At 43.4% G+C, this 16,050-nt stretch overlaps 1 protein-coding gene across 1 annotated transcript; it reads left to right on the top strand.

Annotated features, from left to right (window-relative positions):
• Nucleotides 1-9,085: 9,085 nt before the first annotated feature.
• LOC127003547 (heme-binding protein 1-like) lies at nucleotides 9,086-12,437 on the top strand. The gene is made up of 7 exons (XM_050870411.1): nucleotides 9,086-9,152; nucleotides 9,274-9,351; nucleotides 9,506-9,553; nucleotides 10,032-10,158; nucleotides 10,542-10,713; nucleotides 11,016-11,123; nucleotides 12,202-12,437. The coding sequence occupies exons 2-7, from the start codon at nucleotides 9,280-9,282 to the stop codon at nucleotides 12,266-12,268; spliced, it is 594 nt and encodes a 197-aa protein (XP_050726368.1). The 5' UTR covers nucleotides 9,086-9,152; nucleotides 9,274-9,279; the 3' UTR covers nucleotides 12,269-12,437.
• The last annotated feature ends 3,613 nt before the right edge of the window (nucleotides 12,438-16,050 follow it).

Here is a 16,050-nt window from a genome sequence, read left to right as displayed (position 1 = left end):
CAAGACATCCTAACCCCGGCGTATAGAGAATCCTTCCTTCCTTCCTCGCTTTTGTTTATGACTGGATCGGGGTATTCTTGGACGCTCTGGGCTCTTTCAACAACTATCCCCCTCTTTCCCAAGGCCACAGCGTAGATCAGTCGGGTTTTCAGGAGTCTTTTCCCCCAATCATGGTGCAGAAACCTTTGTTAAACTATCACTAGGCTCATAAAACTACCCATGAAAGTACCCACACAACCTCTACTACAGCCTTAACTCTTCCACTATTTCCAAAGACCACAGAGAAGATTAGTCGGGTTCTCATGAGTCATTTTTCACATTCACGGTGCAGAAGCCTTTGTTAAACTATCACTAGGCTCATAAAACTACCCATGAAAGTACCCACACAGCCTCTACTAAAGCCTTAACTATTCCGCTATTTCCAAAGGCTACAGAGAAGATTAGTCGGGTTCTCAGAAGTCTTGCTAAACTATCACTAGGCTCATAAAACTACCCATGAAAGTACCCACAACAACCTCTTTCAAAGCCTTAAATGTGTGGGTGTGTAAGCCCTTGATATGTTTGGGAATGTGGGTCTTAGTGATTTCATTTTTTGTGTTTTAAGGAATTTCGTGGTTGAAGAAGCGATATCACAAGTTTATTTCACTTCCTAAGTATCAACGAAGCATTTACTCAATAATGTTATCGAGAAAAAGAATCCTAAAGGGTCACTAATAAGTCCATCACCTTTGCCAAGACTGGAGTGCGTCGTCTTTCTGAGCGCGAAGGAATCCCGCATCGAAGAGAGCAATGAAGCAGATAAAAAGTCCTATAGAGTCCTAAAGAAATACAGATAAAAAGTCCTAGAGAGTCCTAAAGAGTCCCAAGAGAGTCCTTCACCTTTGCCTAAGACTGGAGTGCGTCGCCTTTCTGAGCAGCGAAGGAATCCCGCATCGAAGATAGAAATAATATATGTTAATTCCCTCCACCAAGCATGAAGTCCAGGTGGAAACTACTCGTGTTTTCCCGGATTTGCTGACGAGTCTTTTTTTCTGCTAAAGAGGACCTGCGTGTTGCTGATTATCATGCAAGTGTGCTTTTTTACATTTGGTCTTTTTCCACGCTGCGGGGAACTCCAAAGCTTCAGGTGATAATCATAGTGGAAGAACCGGGTAGCAAACTGCTTCTTATTCCCCGGACGTTAGCTGCGTGGTGCGTCTTGCGTATGAGTCATCAGCGCGTGTGCCCGAGATCAAGTTTTTTGGGTAAACATTGGGGTTTTGTTCTCTCTCTCTCCAGCCTCCCCAGCACCTCTTCTTACTCTCCAACTCTCTCATGCCCACAGTTTCCTTCATCACCTCCGGCTTCTTGAATGACCAAACCACGTGCCAGAATTACTCGTGAATGTCTATGGTCATATTCTTGGTGTCTCGTTCTCTCTCCAGCATCCCAGCATCTCTTCCCTTACTCTTCAGCTCTCTCATGCCCACAGTTTCCTTCATCACCTCCGGCTTCTTGAATGACCAAACCACGTGCCAGAATTACTCGTGAATGTCTATGGTCATATTCTTGGTGTCTTGTTCTCTCTCCAGCATCCCAAGCACCTCTCTTACCCTCCACCTCTGTCATGCCCACAGCTTACTTTTCCTCGACAGACTTCTTGAGTGACCAATCCAAGTGCCAGAAGTACTCGTGAATGCCTGTGGTCATGTTCTTGGTGTCTTGTTCTCTCTCCAGCATCCCCAGCACCTCCCTTACCCTCCACCTCTCTCATGCCCACAGTTTACTTTTCCTCGACAGACTTCTTGAATAACCAAACCACGTACTAGAAATAAGTCTTGGGACATAGTTTGGTGCCTCGTTCTCTCTCCAGGTTCCCCAGCCTCTCCTCTCTTCCTCTCCACTTCTCTCATATGAGCCCACAGTTTGCTTTTTCTCCTCTGGCTTCTTGAATAACCAACCTTCTTGCCAGAAATAACTGTCTTCTTTCAATGCCTTGGTGGCTCTTTCCCTCCCATCCCCTGCAGCCCTTCCCCTTCTCCTGCCTCCTTCTCCTTCTCTCTTCTCCCCTGCAGCTCTGTAATCTGAGCGAGGATGCTCAGGTTAATTTTTTTTTTACAACAAAGGAGACAGCTCAAGGGCACAAAAAAGTAAACAATAATAAAAAAAAAGCCCGCTACTCGCTGCTCACAAAAAGAATCCAAAGAGGTGGCCGAAAGAAAGGTCAATTTCGGGAGGAGAGGTGTCCAGATACCCTTCTCTTGAAAGAGTTCAAATCGTAGGCAGGAGTAAATACAGAAGAAGGAAGATTGTTCCAGAGTTTACCAGCGTGAGGGATGAAAGAGTGAAGATGTTGGTTAACTCTTGCATAAGGGGTTTGGACAGTATAGGGATGAGCATGAGTAGAAAGTCGCGTGCAGCGGGGCCGCGGGAGGGGGGTAGGCATGCAGTTAGCAAGTTCAGAAGAGCAGTCAGCGTGAAAATATCGATAGAAGATAGAAAGAGAGGCAACGTGGCGGCGGAAATTAAGAGGTAGAAGACTATCAGTATGAGGAGGAGAGCTGATGAGACGAAGCGCCTTAGACTCCACTCTGTCCAAGAGAGCTGTGTGAGTGGAGCCCCCCATTTATGGTATTTTCATTCATAGTAACTAGAAAATGAGTCGCCAGGGCGTAACAATAGTAAAGAAGTATTTCTAAAACAGTAAGAAGAAAGATTCCATATTTATGAGATAGGAAATGAATCAGATAAATGGAAATGGAAGATGGGAATTACCACATATAGCAATGGTACAGAAAACAAGAAGTCCTTAACCCTCTCGGACGGGGACATATTACCGGAAATTCTTACTTTGCAATGGAGTTTTCTGTACTGTGTTTCGTAAGCGTTGCAGAATATACCATTTCCTCGCTTTGTTCTATATAGTATCCCGGGTATCGCTTGTGTCCTCGGCAGGTGTTCATATCGTCAGACTAATTGAGTTACACAAGGTACTTAACATAGAGAGGAAGTACAAGACAACACTCATCAGTGCTCCTGTCCCAATCTAATGTGCAAGAATATTTGTGGGTTTCAATTTTTTTTTTTAACACGAGAAAAAGTAAAACCGAGAAAGCGGAGAAAAAGAGTAAAGTTAAGGATAGATAGATACAAAGATAGAGAGAGAGAGAGAGAGAGAGAGAGAGAGAGAGAGAGAGAGAGAGAGAGAGAGAGAAATAGTTTTGTTACATACTCTATCATCAACCTAATTATACATATTATTAATCTATTCACTTATCTATCTATCTACCTAGCTATCTATCTATCTATTTATCTATCTATCTCAATATCACAATTTTTCTTTATATTCGTTTACTTTTTTCTTTTATATGCTTTCGTTTTCTTTAACTGCTGCCTGTCTGTCTGTCTGTCTGTCTGTCTGTCTGTCTGTCTGTCTGTCCGTCTATCTGTCTGTCTGTCTGTCTGTCTGTCTGTCTGTCTGTCTGTCTGTCTGTCTGTCTGTCCGTCTGTCTGTCCGTCTATCTGTCTGTCTGTCTGTCCGTTCATCTGTCTATCTGTCCATCTGTCTGTCTGTCTGTCCGTCTATCTGTCTGTCTGTCTGTCTGTCTGTCTGTCTGTCCGTCTGTCTGTCCGTCTATCTGTCTGTCTGTCTGTCTGTCTGTCTGTCTGTCTGTCTGTCTGTCTGTCTGTCTGTCTGTCTGTCTGTCTGTCTGTCCGTCTGTCTGTCTGTCTGTCCGTCTATCTGTCTGTCTGTCTGTCTGTCTGTCCGTCTATCTGTCTGTCTGTCTGTCTGTCTGTCCGTCTATCTGTCTGTCTGTCTGTCTGTCTGTCTGTCTGTCTGTCTGTCTGTCTGTCCGTCTATCTGTCTGTCTGTCCGTCTGTCTGTCTGTCTGTCTGTCTGTCTGTCTGTCTGTCTGTCTGTCCGTCTGTTTGTCTGTGTCTGTCTGTCTGTCTGTCTCCATGGCACCCACAATAGTTTCTAGGAAGGGCAAGGAAAGGTGACTGACTGGACAGGTAGTGGGTCTCTCTCTCTCTCTCTCTCTCTCTCTCTCTCTCTCTCTCTCTCTCTCTCTCTCTCTCTCTCTCTCTCTCTCTCTCTCTCTCTCTCTTCCTCTTTTTTTCATGTTTTCTTTTTCCTTTTCTTATTTGTTCTACTTTTTTACTCTTGACGTTCACTTTCTGCTTTCTCTTCCTTCCTCTGTTTCCTCCTTTCCTTCCTCACTTTCTTCCCTCCCTTGACCTATTCTTCCTTTCCTTCCCTTCTACTAGTCTGAATTTCTTTTCTTTTTTCTTTTGTTTCTGTTGTTTATCCTTCCCTCCTTCTCTCCTTCCCTCCCTTACTTTCCCTACTTCTCTCCTTTCCTCCCTTACCTTCCCTACTTCTCTCATTCCCCCCCTCCTTTCCTACTTCTCTCCTTCCCTCCCTTACCTTCCCTACTTCTCTTCTTCCCTCCCTTACCTTCCCTACTTCTCTCCTTTCCCCCCTCCTTCCCTACTTCTCTCCTTCCCCCCCTCCTTTCCTACTTCTCTCCTTCCCTCCCTTCCCTTACCTATTTCTCTCCTTCCCTCCCTTACCTTCCCTACTTCTCTCCTTTCCTCCCTTACCTTCCCTACGTCTCTCCTTTCCTCCCTCCTTCCCTACTTCTCTCCTTCCCTACTTCTCTCCTTTCCTCCCTTACCTTCCCTACTTCTCTCCCTCCCTCCTTCCCTACTTCTCTCCCTCCCTCCTCCTCTACCTCTCTCCCTGACTCCCTCCTTCCCTCCCTTGTCTTCCCTACACATTTTTCTCTCTCGCATTTCCTATTTTTTTTTTACTTATTTCAGCCATCCATGGATCCTTTTCTTTCCCTTCTTCCTCTTGGGGATTCCCTTAAAACCTTTCCTTCTTTTCCTACTTGACGACTAACCATTTTTTTTTTTAGTGGGGGTGAAATTGTAACTATCTACCTACCTATCTACCTAAACACACACACACACACACACACACACACACACACGCGCGGGCGTTCAATGCTGGTGGTCTGGTCTTAAACTCAACTCCTTTTTCATTTCCCATTTTCTTTTGCATAATTTTTGGGACACTGAAGGTTTATTTTTATATATTTTTTTACTTTACAGGAAACGTCGCAATAGTGCTTCAATGGGAGGTGGAGTTCGCTTGCATTTTTTTAAAACTTTTTCAAAAACTTTTTATTTACTTTGAGCCAAAAAATAATTAATGAGATATCTTTTAATTCTTACCTGTATTGCATCCTTCATCCCTTCATCCCCCCTCTCTCTCTCTCTCTCTCTCTCTCTCTCTCTCTCTCTCTCTCTCTCTCTCTCTCCCTGGTAAGGCAATGAGACGAGACGAGAAGAAGAAAACAAAAAGTCCCATCGGAAGTGACGTCACCGTTCCAACGAGCCAATCACAGCGCTCTCGACTCACACCCCGTTTTCTTTGAGGTCTTATGCACTCTAAACGGGTGACTGCTTGAAACCCTTGTAAGACCAGTGTAGAAGTTTTTGGATACTTTATATATTATTCGTGTGAGAGAAGATGAGTGTGAAGGTGAGTTTCTAGTGGAGTTAGTTGAGAATGTGATGATTGAGGATGAAAAGTGTGTAAAAATTGTGACTATGTTTGAGTTTTCTTCATTTTTCTTATATAAGGAGAAGAGGAAAGACAAAAATGGGACAGTAAGACCATGAGCAATAGAAAAAGAAGAAAACAAAATAATAGAAGAAAACGAAAGCATAGGATAAAAACAAAACAAAACTTACAACCACACACACACACACACACACACACACACATCTTCGCTTTTGTTTCACTTTCAAATATGTAGAAGTAATAATCTACGGTATATAGGGATCTAATTTTGTTTTTCTCACATTCTATTGCAAGGTATACGTTTTATTCTACGTTCCATTGTTCTAAAAGTTCCGACAGAATTATATATATAAAAAAAAACACATTAATCGTAGGGGTGACTTGCCACTGCCTTCCCGAACGAGTATCATCCGTTACCTCTTTCCCCTTGAAGTAATATATGGTAGGCAGTTTTGATTTCTCACCTTCTATTCGAAAAGTCCAACAAGAATGATAAAAAACCCACGTTAATCAGAGAGGTGACCGACACTTCCTTCCTGTACGAGTCAAATTAAGCCACAGGAAGGTATAGAAAAGTTGAAGGACATTGACTTGTTGGGGAGTCCTTCAGAATAGCTCCGGAAGGATGGACAGGCGTTAAGTAAAGGATAGAGATTCAAGGTCCTATTCTTAAACATTCCGGGGGCTCATATACCAACACCTGATAAGGCTTTCGGAGAGGTTGTGGCTATTTCCAGGGGTAGATGTATGACCCTAGTGACAGTTTGACCCTCCTTCTGTACCGAGAGCCTGAAACACTATTCATGAGAACCCGATTGACCTCCTTTGTGGCCTTTGGAAAGAGATGTTGTGAGAGACGAAAGCGTTAGAGAGTACGAGACAAAGTGACTTGCTAATGGGACCTTCCTAATGCTCCGGAAAGATGGAAAGACGTTAAGCAAGGGATGGCGACTCACACACCGAAAGTACTGAATGAAGGTTACTAGAAAAAGGGTCCCGGATGTATGGGTGACAAAGGTGTGTGTCCAGAGGGTTGCATCACGAGGGGAAGAGGTGAAAGGTAAATACCCTCGTCCACCATGGGGCTTTCTTTCACCTTGGGCTTTTTAGGGGAGTGATGTTCGTGGTTATTGCAGAGTCATGGTGGTGGTGGTGGGTGTTGCCATGTTATCAGGCCGGAAAGTGCTTTGTCCTTCGGGGGTTAGAAAAAAAATGTGTTAAATGAGATAAAAGACAAATGGAGGAAACGGTTCTTTACATGAAACTGAAAATAAAATATATGAAAAAAAAACTCTGATGTGCGGGAAAGAATAGGATGAGGGATAGAAATAGAAGAGAAATATAGAGATGAAATGCCAAAAAAAAAAAAGCTTGTTGGTCTTTCGAGTGTTAAAGAAAAATATGTTACATGAGACATAACAATAAAACGTATACTATTCTATTTGTATTCCTGGTGTATAATTCTCCTCCCAGTTTTCTCTCAGCAGAATTTGAGTTCATTTAAACGCTATCCAATCACCTTTCTAACTTAATCTGACCCCCTATCATGGGCTCTCCTCCCTGCGTGTGTGAAGGGGCAGTGACGTAGCGAGTCTCTTTTTCTCTTTCTAATTTCCCGCGGAGTGATTAGGCTTTCAAGGTTAGTGACCCCTCGGAGAGTGCCCAGGGCTTTGCGAAGGTGATTAACTCTGGGATGGAGAACCGCAAAGCCCATATTTCACACGTAACGGGACTTCAGTTCGCCTGTTTGGAAACCTTCTCGTGGCAGCTGCAGCGAGGGACTTTCATGGACTGTTTTATGATCGAGGTGATAGTTTTGAATGACTTCTGGGCCGTTAAAGGGAATATCACCCATGAATACCCGGTTAATCTTCTCTGTGGCCTGAGAAATGGTCGTACTGGGAGCTCGAGACGTTTAAGAATATGGACCCAAGCTTCCCCCTTCTCTCACCGCGGCCTTCAGTGCACACGACTCTAGCTAATCCCTATGCTATCCAAAAGCCTCATGCAAGAGTTAAACCGTATCTTCATTCTTTCGTCCCTTACACTGTTAAACTTCTCTCCAACACTTCTCAACCCGAAATTGATCTGTCTTTTGGCCGAGTCTCAAGCACTGCCTCTCCCCTCTTAATATAGAAGTAATACATGATGGGCAGCTTTGATTTCTCACCTTCTATTCTCAAAGTTCCACAAGAATTATTAAAAAAAAAAATCGTTAATGGAAAAGGTGACCTGACACTTCTCTACCTTCTTTACGAGGGGCAATACTTAGCGGGCCTTTTATGTTTTTGTTTTCGTATGTTTTGCCCCTGAGCTGATTCCCTTACTATAAAAAACGCACGTAAAAGGCTTAGTTGGTCTCTAGTTCCTCCTTTCTACGATTTAAACGCTTGCAAGACATTAATAAACTATAAACCTCTATGAACTATGTACGAGATTCAATTCGTCTGCATTTCCTTCTTTCTACCACTCAAAACGCTTTCAAGTCACTTCTCTATTCTAATCTCATCCTCTGTTGTATACTTTCCTGCTGGCTTCTATAAACTATATATGTATCAGATTTACTTCGCCTGTATTTCTTTCTTTCCACAACTTAAACGCCTTCAAGTCACTTCTGTAACCTAATCTGACCCTCTTTTATGCAATCATCTGGCTTTTGTGTGGACCAGATTTTTACTTCGTCTATATTTCCTTCTTCCTACGATCTGAACGCTTTCAAGTCACCTCTTTAACCTAATCTGACCCTCTTTTATGGAATCATCTGGCTTTTGTGTGGACCAGATTTACTTCGTCTATATTTCCTTCTTCCTACGATCTGAACGCTTTCAAGTCACCTCTCTAACCTAATCTGAACCTCTGTTATGGACTCTCCTGATGGCCGATGTGTGTGACGGAGCAGCAACATAGCAGGAGGGGGTTTATTTTTCTCTCTCTTTTCCACCCTCGAGCTCCCTCCGGTTGTGTAAAAAATGGCACCCACTTCCTCCATGAATCACGTCTTTCCTTCCCCTCATCTCACGGCGGGCTTATTCTTGCCTCCTCATCCTCTAGGCGCCCAATCACCAGCCACTATTTTTTTGCCACTTCCTGTTGAACGAGTATTGAAGTCGAAGGGATCAAGAAAAAATACAGAGAAAACCAAAATGCGCAGACGCTTATGTATATATATTTGTGGAACTGTTGCCAGCCAGGAGTGTTTTCTTTTTCTGTTTTCTCTTTACGTAAGTCCCATTAATCTTCCTGTAAAGTCGTCGCTAAAGTTTCGTCAATATGCGGTACTAAATTTGCCTCAGGGACCTTCTTAAGAGCCAACGTATGGAATAAATAAACCCAAGTATTCTCCAATGATTTGTGTTGACAGCATTCCTCGTTTTTTTTTTAAGGGGGGAGAGGGGGGGAGAGGGTGAGCTTTATGCAACGTATCCCCCCCATCACACTCACACACACACACACACACACACACACACGGCTGCATATAAGGGCTTGAGCACCGTTTTGGGATGCTCAGTCAAGGTCTACACAGGTGAGAAAAAGTGTTCGAGAAGGTGCTCTGTTCAACTACAACTACACCCTACAAACCGTACGTACCACTACTACTACTACTACTACTACTAACAGTCTACCACTACTACAACGAAAGAGAAGATAAAAACAAATATATCAGAAGCAAAACTCTTTATTCTTGATTGTGTCTCTTACAGGTAAAGATGAAGCTTACGATCGCCTTGTGTTACCTGCTGGCGGCTCACCTGGTCGCCCTACAGGTGGTGGAGGCCCAGGTAAGTAGATGGTGGTACTTTTATATACCTACTGGTGACTTTTAAATACCTGCCTTTCTATATAACTGCCTTCTGGTTGTTTTGAGTCACTGTTATTTTCTGCATTTTGATTTGTTTTTTTTTACTAACATTCTTTTTGTTTTCTTTGGTCCAGGATGAGGCGGGTGAGGAGGCCCCGTACACAGTAGTTAAGGAAGCTGAGGTGAGAGGAAATGGGCAAAAGCGTCTCATATAATAATTTTTCTTCTTTGTTTTCCTTCCTTTCTCTTTCTTTCTATTTGCATACTTTTTACTGCCTTGTGCGACACCTTTTTTTTTTTCCTTTTTTCTTCATCCTCTTCTTTCTTTTTTTTTTTTTTCCACTTGCAGACTTCTCTCACCATCTCATAAAGCATTTTCTTTTCGTTTTCTCTTTTGTTCTTTTCCCTTTCTTCCCATTCTTTCATATCCTCTTCCTTCTCTTTCCTTTCGCATATATTACTCACCACCTCACATGGCATTTCTTTATTTCTCGTTTCTCTTTTCTTTCTTCCTTTCTACTCGCAACTATATTTCTACCCTTTCTTCTCTGTCCTTCTTTCTTCTTTCTTTCTCTTTCCTTTCTTCTTCCTTCCACTCGCATTCCTTCCTCACCTCTTCACGCGCCTTCAACCACCAACTATTTTAATTTTCTTCCCCAGGGTTATGAGGAGCGTGCCTATCCCGCCTCTCCCTGGGTCTGCCACACAAACACCATCTCTGACGAAGGCGGGAGAACCAACTCCTTCTGGCCTCTCTTCCGCTACATCACAGGAAACAACAACAAAAGTGAGTCTGACCCCATAAAGAGACGATTCACTTCCATCCAGTAGTTTCGGAGTGATGCTCGGATTCTTAAACGTAACAACCTCGATCCCGTTACGGCTATTTCCCAAGGCCAGAGAAGAATAATTGGGTTTTCAAGGGTGTTTTTTTTCCCGTTCAAGATGCAGAAGTCGGGTAAAACTATCCCTAGCATCACAAGCAGTCCACAATCCTAAACGTATCGGGCTCCTATAATGTCTGTTTTCCAAGGCCACAGAGAATACCCGTGTTTTCAATGGCAAGTAAAACCAAAACAGTATCCTCTAAAAAGCAGGAACATTTTCTAGTCCTATAAGTGTATATGAAAAGAAAACGTAGCATCTTTATGACTAACACCTCCATTCCAGATACCGACATCCCCATGACGGCCCCGGTGACTACGAGGCTGCAGCAAAACGGTGAGGCGTGGGATTCACAGATGTGCTTCTACATCCCCAAGGCTCACCAGCAGAACCCACCTGAGCCCGCTGACGAGGCCGTGAAGGTGGTGAACAGGCCCGCCATGAACGTCTTCGCCAGGTGAGAAAGAAGAAAGAAGGAGGAGGAGGAGGACTCAACACACCCATTCCCTCAGACAATTGCCATCAGCTTTAAACATCACGGTCACTTGTTTTTTTTTTTACAACAAAGGAGACAGCTCAAGGGCACACAAAAAAAGTTAACAATAATAAAAAAAAGCCCGCTACTCGCTGCTCACAAAAAAGAATCTAAAGAGGTGGCCGAGAGGTCAATTTCGGGAGGAGACTACCCTACTACCCCTTACCCTAGATACTAAGCGATACCCTCACCCTAATGATTCCTATTACTCTTCCCTTCCCTAGGCGAGTGGGCGGCAATTTGACGAGCTCAGAGTGGAAGAATTTGCGTGATGAACTGAAGACCCTTTTGGAAACTAATGAGCCCAGCGCTGACCTCTCCTTCTACTACACGTAAGTTGTGTTTCTTGTATTCTAGTACTTGTTTTATACTGTATTTTGATGTATTTTGTATTGTTTTTTGTTGTGTGTGTTATTATTATTGTGTTGCAGAGTGTATATAGTGATTTTTTTATTGCTATTTGTTGTTTTTATTATAAGGATTATAAGGATAGGATTCTGTTGGTCGTTCACTGTTGGTTTGTGTGTGTGTGTGTGTGTGTGTGTGTGTGCTACCCCCCCCCCCCCTCCTCTCTCTCTCTCTCTCTCTCTCTCTCTCTCTCTCTCTCTCTCTCTCTCTCTCTCTGTAAGCCTTCGTAATAATAAGTGAAAAAAAAATTGACGCGAATATTGGAAAAGCGACATCTGGAAGAAAAAAAACAAAAATACCAACTTATGCAATTTCGGAAACAATAACATGCAAATAAACAGCTTTTGGGCGCAGCTTCGAGACACAAACGAGCAAACAATTTTTTTTTTTTTATACTTCCGACACCAATGGAGGTAAACTGTCCGAACTTTGCCGAGAATGTCCGAGAGCGAAAAAAAAAATAATACACTGAAACAAAGGAAGGAAGGTATTTAGAAACTTTCGGGTCTCAGGGTAATTGATGGGAGTTTTAACTTTGGATTTGCCTCTGTTTTTGTGTGAGTTAATGTAAGTTATCTATCGATCTATCTATAACTCTCTATGTCACCTAGCTTCATCCCATACATTGCCATACACTATACCTTGTACTCTGTCTATTAATTTCTCAACAGACAATCCTCAAACATTACCAATCTATTTCTTCTTCTCCATATACATCTACCTATGCCACCTGACTTTCCATTCCTACCTGCACCTTTCTCGTCATATGATTACCGACTATAGTCTGTTCACGGAGCCTGTTCATCTGATGAGCAGGCTCCGTGAACAGACTAAAGTATTATGTCTATATACTTCCTAACATACAATCATCTGAGGTTATCTGTCTATCTATGCCTTTCTGTATCGATCTACCTGTATACCTGACTTTCCATTCCTACCTGTACCCTTCTGATCTCCTCACCTGTCACCCAACAATACCTCACCTGTGTTATCCCTCCCCAGCGCCGGCTACGACTCCCCCAGGAAGGCCACCAACCGCAGGAACGAAGTGTGGTACGAGAAGAAGTAAACAAACCCTGCTAGGAAATATCTGCTTTTCTTCTCTGCCCAAAACAGCAACAAGAATAATGAGTATCAGTGGGGTTGACCAGTGATTTTTGTTTTGTTTGTTATTCTATCAAGGAAGTTGTTTCACTTTATGCCTGGAGAACCTAGAGAATAAATAAATGTAATCTTTTCTCTCCGTTTTACTTCCCTAGAGATGGTACTTTCCTTCAGTCTCCCACTCTACCCTCCTTAGCTACACCTCTTTCCTCCCCGATACTGGCGTTGACAATTGGTGTTCACGATGTTACAAGTATATAAGGAAGATGATTACGTCGTTGACCTGATCTTAACCAAATATTCCACGTAAATAAAGAGGAAAAAGTGGATGTCGATAAAAAGTTGTTACCCCACGATTCACCTGATAAAATAAACGTGATAGGAACGATACAACACAGGTAAAAAGATTATAACGTTTCATTGTATTCACGCTTTGCCTAGAACTCCTGTAAAATGAAAGAAAATGGACGTGCACAAAGGTTAGGTAAAGGTAAAGTTGGGTGATTTTTTTTACAGCAAAGGAGACGGCTCAAGGGCAACAAAAATAGTGCAGAGAGAAAAAAAAAAGCCCGCTACTCACCGCTCCAAATACGTTATAACATTGCTCCCGGAGGCTTAAACAAAGATTAGGCCCTTCAACTATTCCTTTTCAACAGAGCCACGATAGTAACATATCTACGGTGGGAGGAGGAGCAGGGAGGGAGGGAGGTTACGCAACGCATTACATAGCGGCTGGCGGAGAGTGACAGCCTGGTAAGCGAAGAGGCCTCAGCGATCACTGCAACAGACAGGAAGAGCGACGCCCACGGCCCTTCAGCCAGGCTTGTGGGCGGCGGCCTCGGGTGACTGACTGACACGAGAGGAAAGAGGAAAAGCGATTGTCTATTCTTAGCCTGGCTGCCTCTTGGTCTGAAATATAAGCGACCGCACTGCTAATATTTCTCTCTTAAAAGTGTATATCATCATCTACTAAAAAGAACCTCAAAAGGACAGCTCAAATAATTCCTTTTATCTTCGCTTTCCACTGCTTCTAAAACCTTAAAGCGACAGAGAGCAGAGAAAATCCTTATCTTCGCTTCCTTTCCTTTCACCCAGGAATAAAAAACGGCACAGCACAGATAACTCCTCTTGGTTCGCCTCATGTCCCCAAGAGCACCGAAACGCCAGGCCCGGAACACAGTAACTCGCCGCAGTTCACCGACACTGCCAGCGATTCTCCGCCTCGCAGCCTCAAGGGACTCTTTCCGCAGCGAGCCTCACACCGCCCCCAGCGCCACGACACACAGCCAGTCACACATCATCACGCCGCTGGGGAAGGCGAGGAGCGGAGGACCTGCACGCCGCCAAAGACTAAAGGAGAGAGGAACGCCGGGCTTAGAGAGGAGAGGGCCAGCAGCATCCCTGACGGTCACAGCTCACCGTCCCAGCCACACACCACGTCACCCACACGCCATGTCGCACGCCAGGCCTCCCCTCCCACCCACACAGGAAAAAAACTGCACATGCTCTCCACCCCCCCCCCCCAAAAAAAAAAAAAAAAAAAAAAACACGCCAGCCGCACGCCTGCCTCCCCCACACACGCCAGCCCTTCGCCTGAGGTGCCCCGCAGGCCGGAGCCGGCCTGTCCGTCATCCAATTAGTGCGGCAGCGAGGCGCGCGAGCCGCCCGTCACGCGCCACAAAAAAAACATTTACTGCGAGAATAAAAACTGCTACACTGACCCCTATATATATATATATATATATATATATATATATATATATATATATATATATATATATATATATATATATATATATATATATATATATATATATATATATATATATATATATATATATATATATATATATATATATATATATATATATATATATATATATATATACACACACACACACACACACACACACACACATACATACATATATACATACATATAACAAAAATCCTGAAATCTCTTTTTCCTTTCCTGCAGCTATTGCATAGTTCACTGGCAGGGCTGCTGCCCCCACTCGGCTGACTGAATATCGTATCCAGCTGGCTTGGCGGCTGGCCTGTGAATGGCTGGCTGGAGGGTTGGCTGGCTGGCTGGCTGAGCAATGAGTGAGTAGCCGGGCGGCTGGCAGTGGCCGGCTGGTTCTTCGGCTCACGAGGTTAAATATCAACGGGCCAGCGACAAGAATATGTTCTCTATCGGCGGGCGTCGGCCGGGGGGCCTAGGAAACGGCCGCGGACACGCCGCCGCGCTGGCCACCGGCGCGTCGCGACACACGGGGATGGCACGGGGGACAAGATTGAGCCTGTCAAGGCGTGAACGGCCCCCACCTCCAATGTTATTTTTTTTTAGTGCTGCCGCTGCTGCTACTACTGCTGCTTCACTATTATTACTAATACCAATGATAATTATGATACAGCTAGGCCTAAACTATTACTATCGCGACTATAATACATGGCTACTGCTACTACTATTACTACTACTCATACAGATACTAACAGGTCCATTCATGCAGGCAAGGATAAGGCCATAAAATAAAGAGTATACAGCAAGCAGGTCAAAGTGTAAGCACAGGTGGACGAGGCAAGCAGAGAATAAAAACACACTTTCCCTTCCTTCTGAATCTGTCCCCTCCTCCCTTTCCTTCCCTTCTCTCCTCCTTCTCCTTCTCTCCTCCATCTCCCCCACATCCTCCCTGCCTCTCCTTCCTTCCTTCTTCTCCTTCCTCTTTCCTTCCCTCCATACTCTGTCCTCGGTCTGACTCACAGCTCTTATTATCCTATTGTTGTGTGGATTGCACGGACCCAGGGTGAGGCATTGTGGCGGGAAATGTAGGCTTTTGTTTGCTCTGTTTGCCCGTCTAGCTGATTGTTTGTATCTGTCTCGGTCTGTCTGTCTGTTTGTTTTGTTTTGTTTATGGCTGTTTTGTTTGTCTATCTATCTGTCTGTCAATCTCTTTCTTTCTATCTGTCTATCTATTTGTCTGTCTATATATCTATCTCTCTGATGCAACGATTGAAAGAAAACAAACAAAACAAAACAAAAAAAAGCTTGACAGACCCAGAAAAAAGAAAGAAAAATAGAACAAATATAAGAAGAAAACAAACAAACGAGGGAATAAAAAAACGAAAACAAGAAATAACAACAACAAAAACCCGGATAATCATGTTATTTTTTTGTACCAGGTAAGAACTTCAAACTAATCAACGACAGGTAAGGTAGAAGTAGATATGTAGAGAAAACGAGACTCACGATTCCCAGGTAGATGTCACGTTTACCTGTGAGAGTGATTTAGAAGACAAGGGAACCAAACTAGACAGGTAAACACAGGTACAACAGGAAGAGACAGAGTCATTACCTGGGCTCATTATCAAGGCGCTCACTGGTTACCTGGGCAAGACCGTGACGCGCTGAAAAGTCGTTGAGGAAAGCGAGAAAAAAATAAAAGAAATGAAAGAAATAAAGAAAATAAGATAAAAAGAGTCGTTGAGGGTCAAAAAAAGGAAAGAAGAAAAAAGAAAAAAAAGAAAAATGAAAGAAAAAATGAAGGTTTTTATTTTTTATTTTCTTCCGATGACTTTTCTGGTTCGTTTTTTGTCTTGATTTTATTTTGCTAGACTGTCAGATTTTTTTAATTGATGTTTTCATTGAGATATATGAGCAAGTGTATGTATATGGATTCTCTCTCTCTCTCTCTCTCTCTCTCTCTCTCTCTCTCTCTCTCTCTCTCTCTCTCTCTCTCTCTCTAA

Source organism: Eriocheir sinensis, chromosome 25 (assembly GCF_024679095.1).
Source record: "Eriocheir sinensis breed Jianghai 21 chromosome 25, ASM2467909v1, whole genome shotgun sequence".
Taxonomy (NCBI): Eukaryota; Metazoa; Arthropoda; class Malacostraca; order Decapoda; family Varunidae; genus Eriocheir; species Eriocheir sinensis.
The sequence above is the reverse complement of the archived record's forward strand: the minus strand, read 5'-3'. Positions and strand labels throughout refer to the sequence as shown.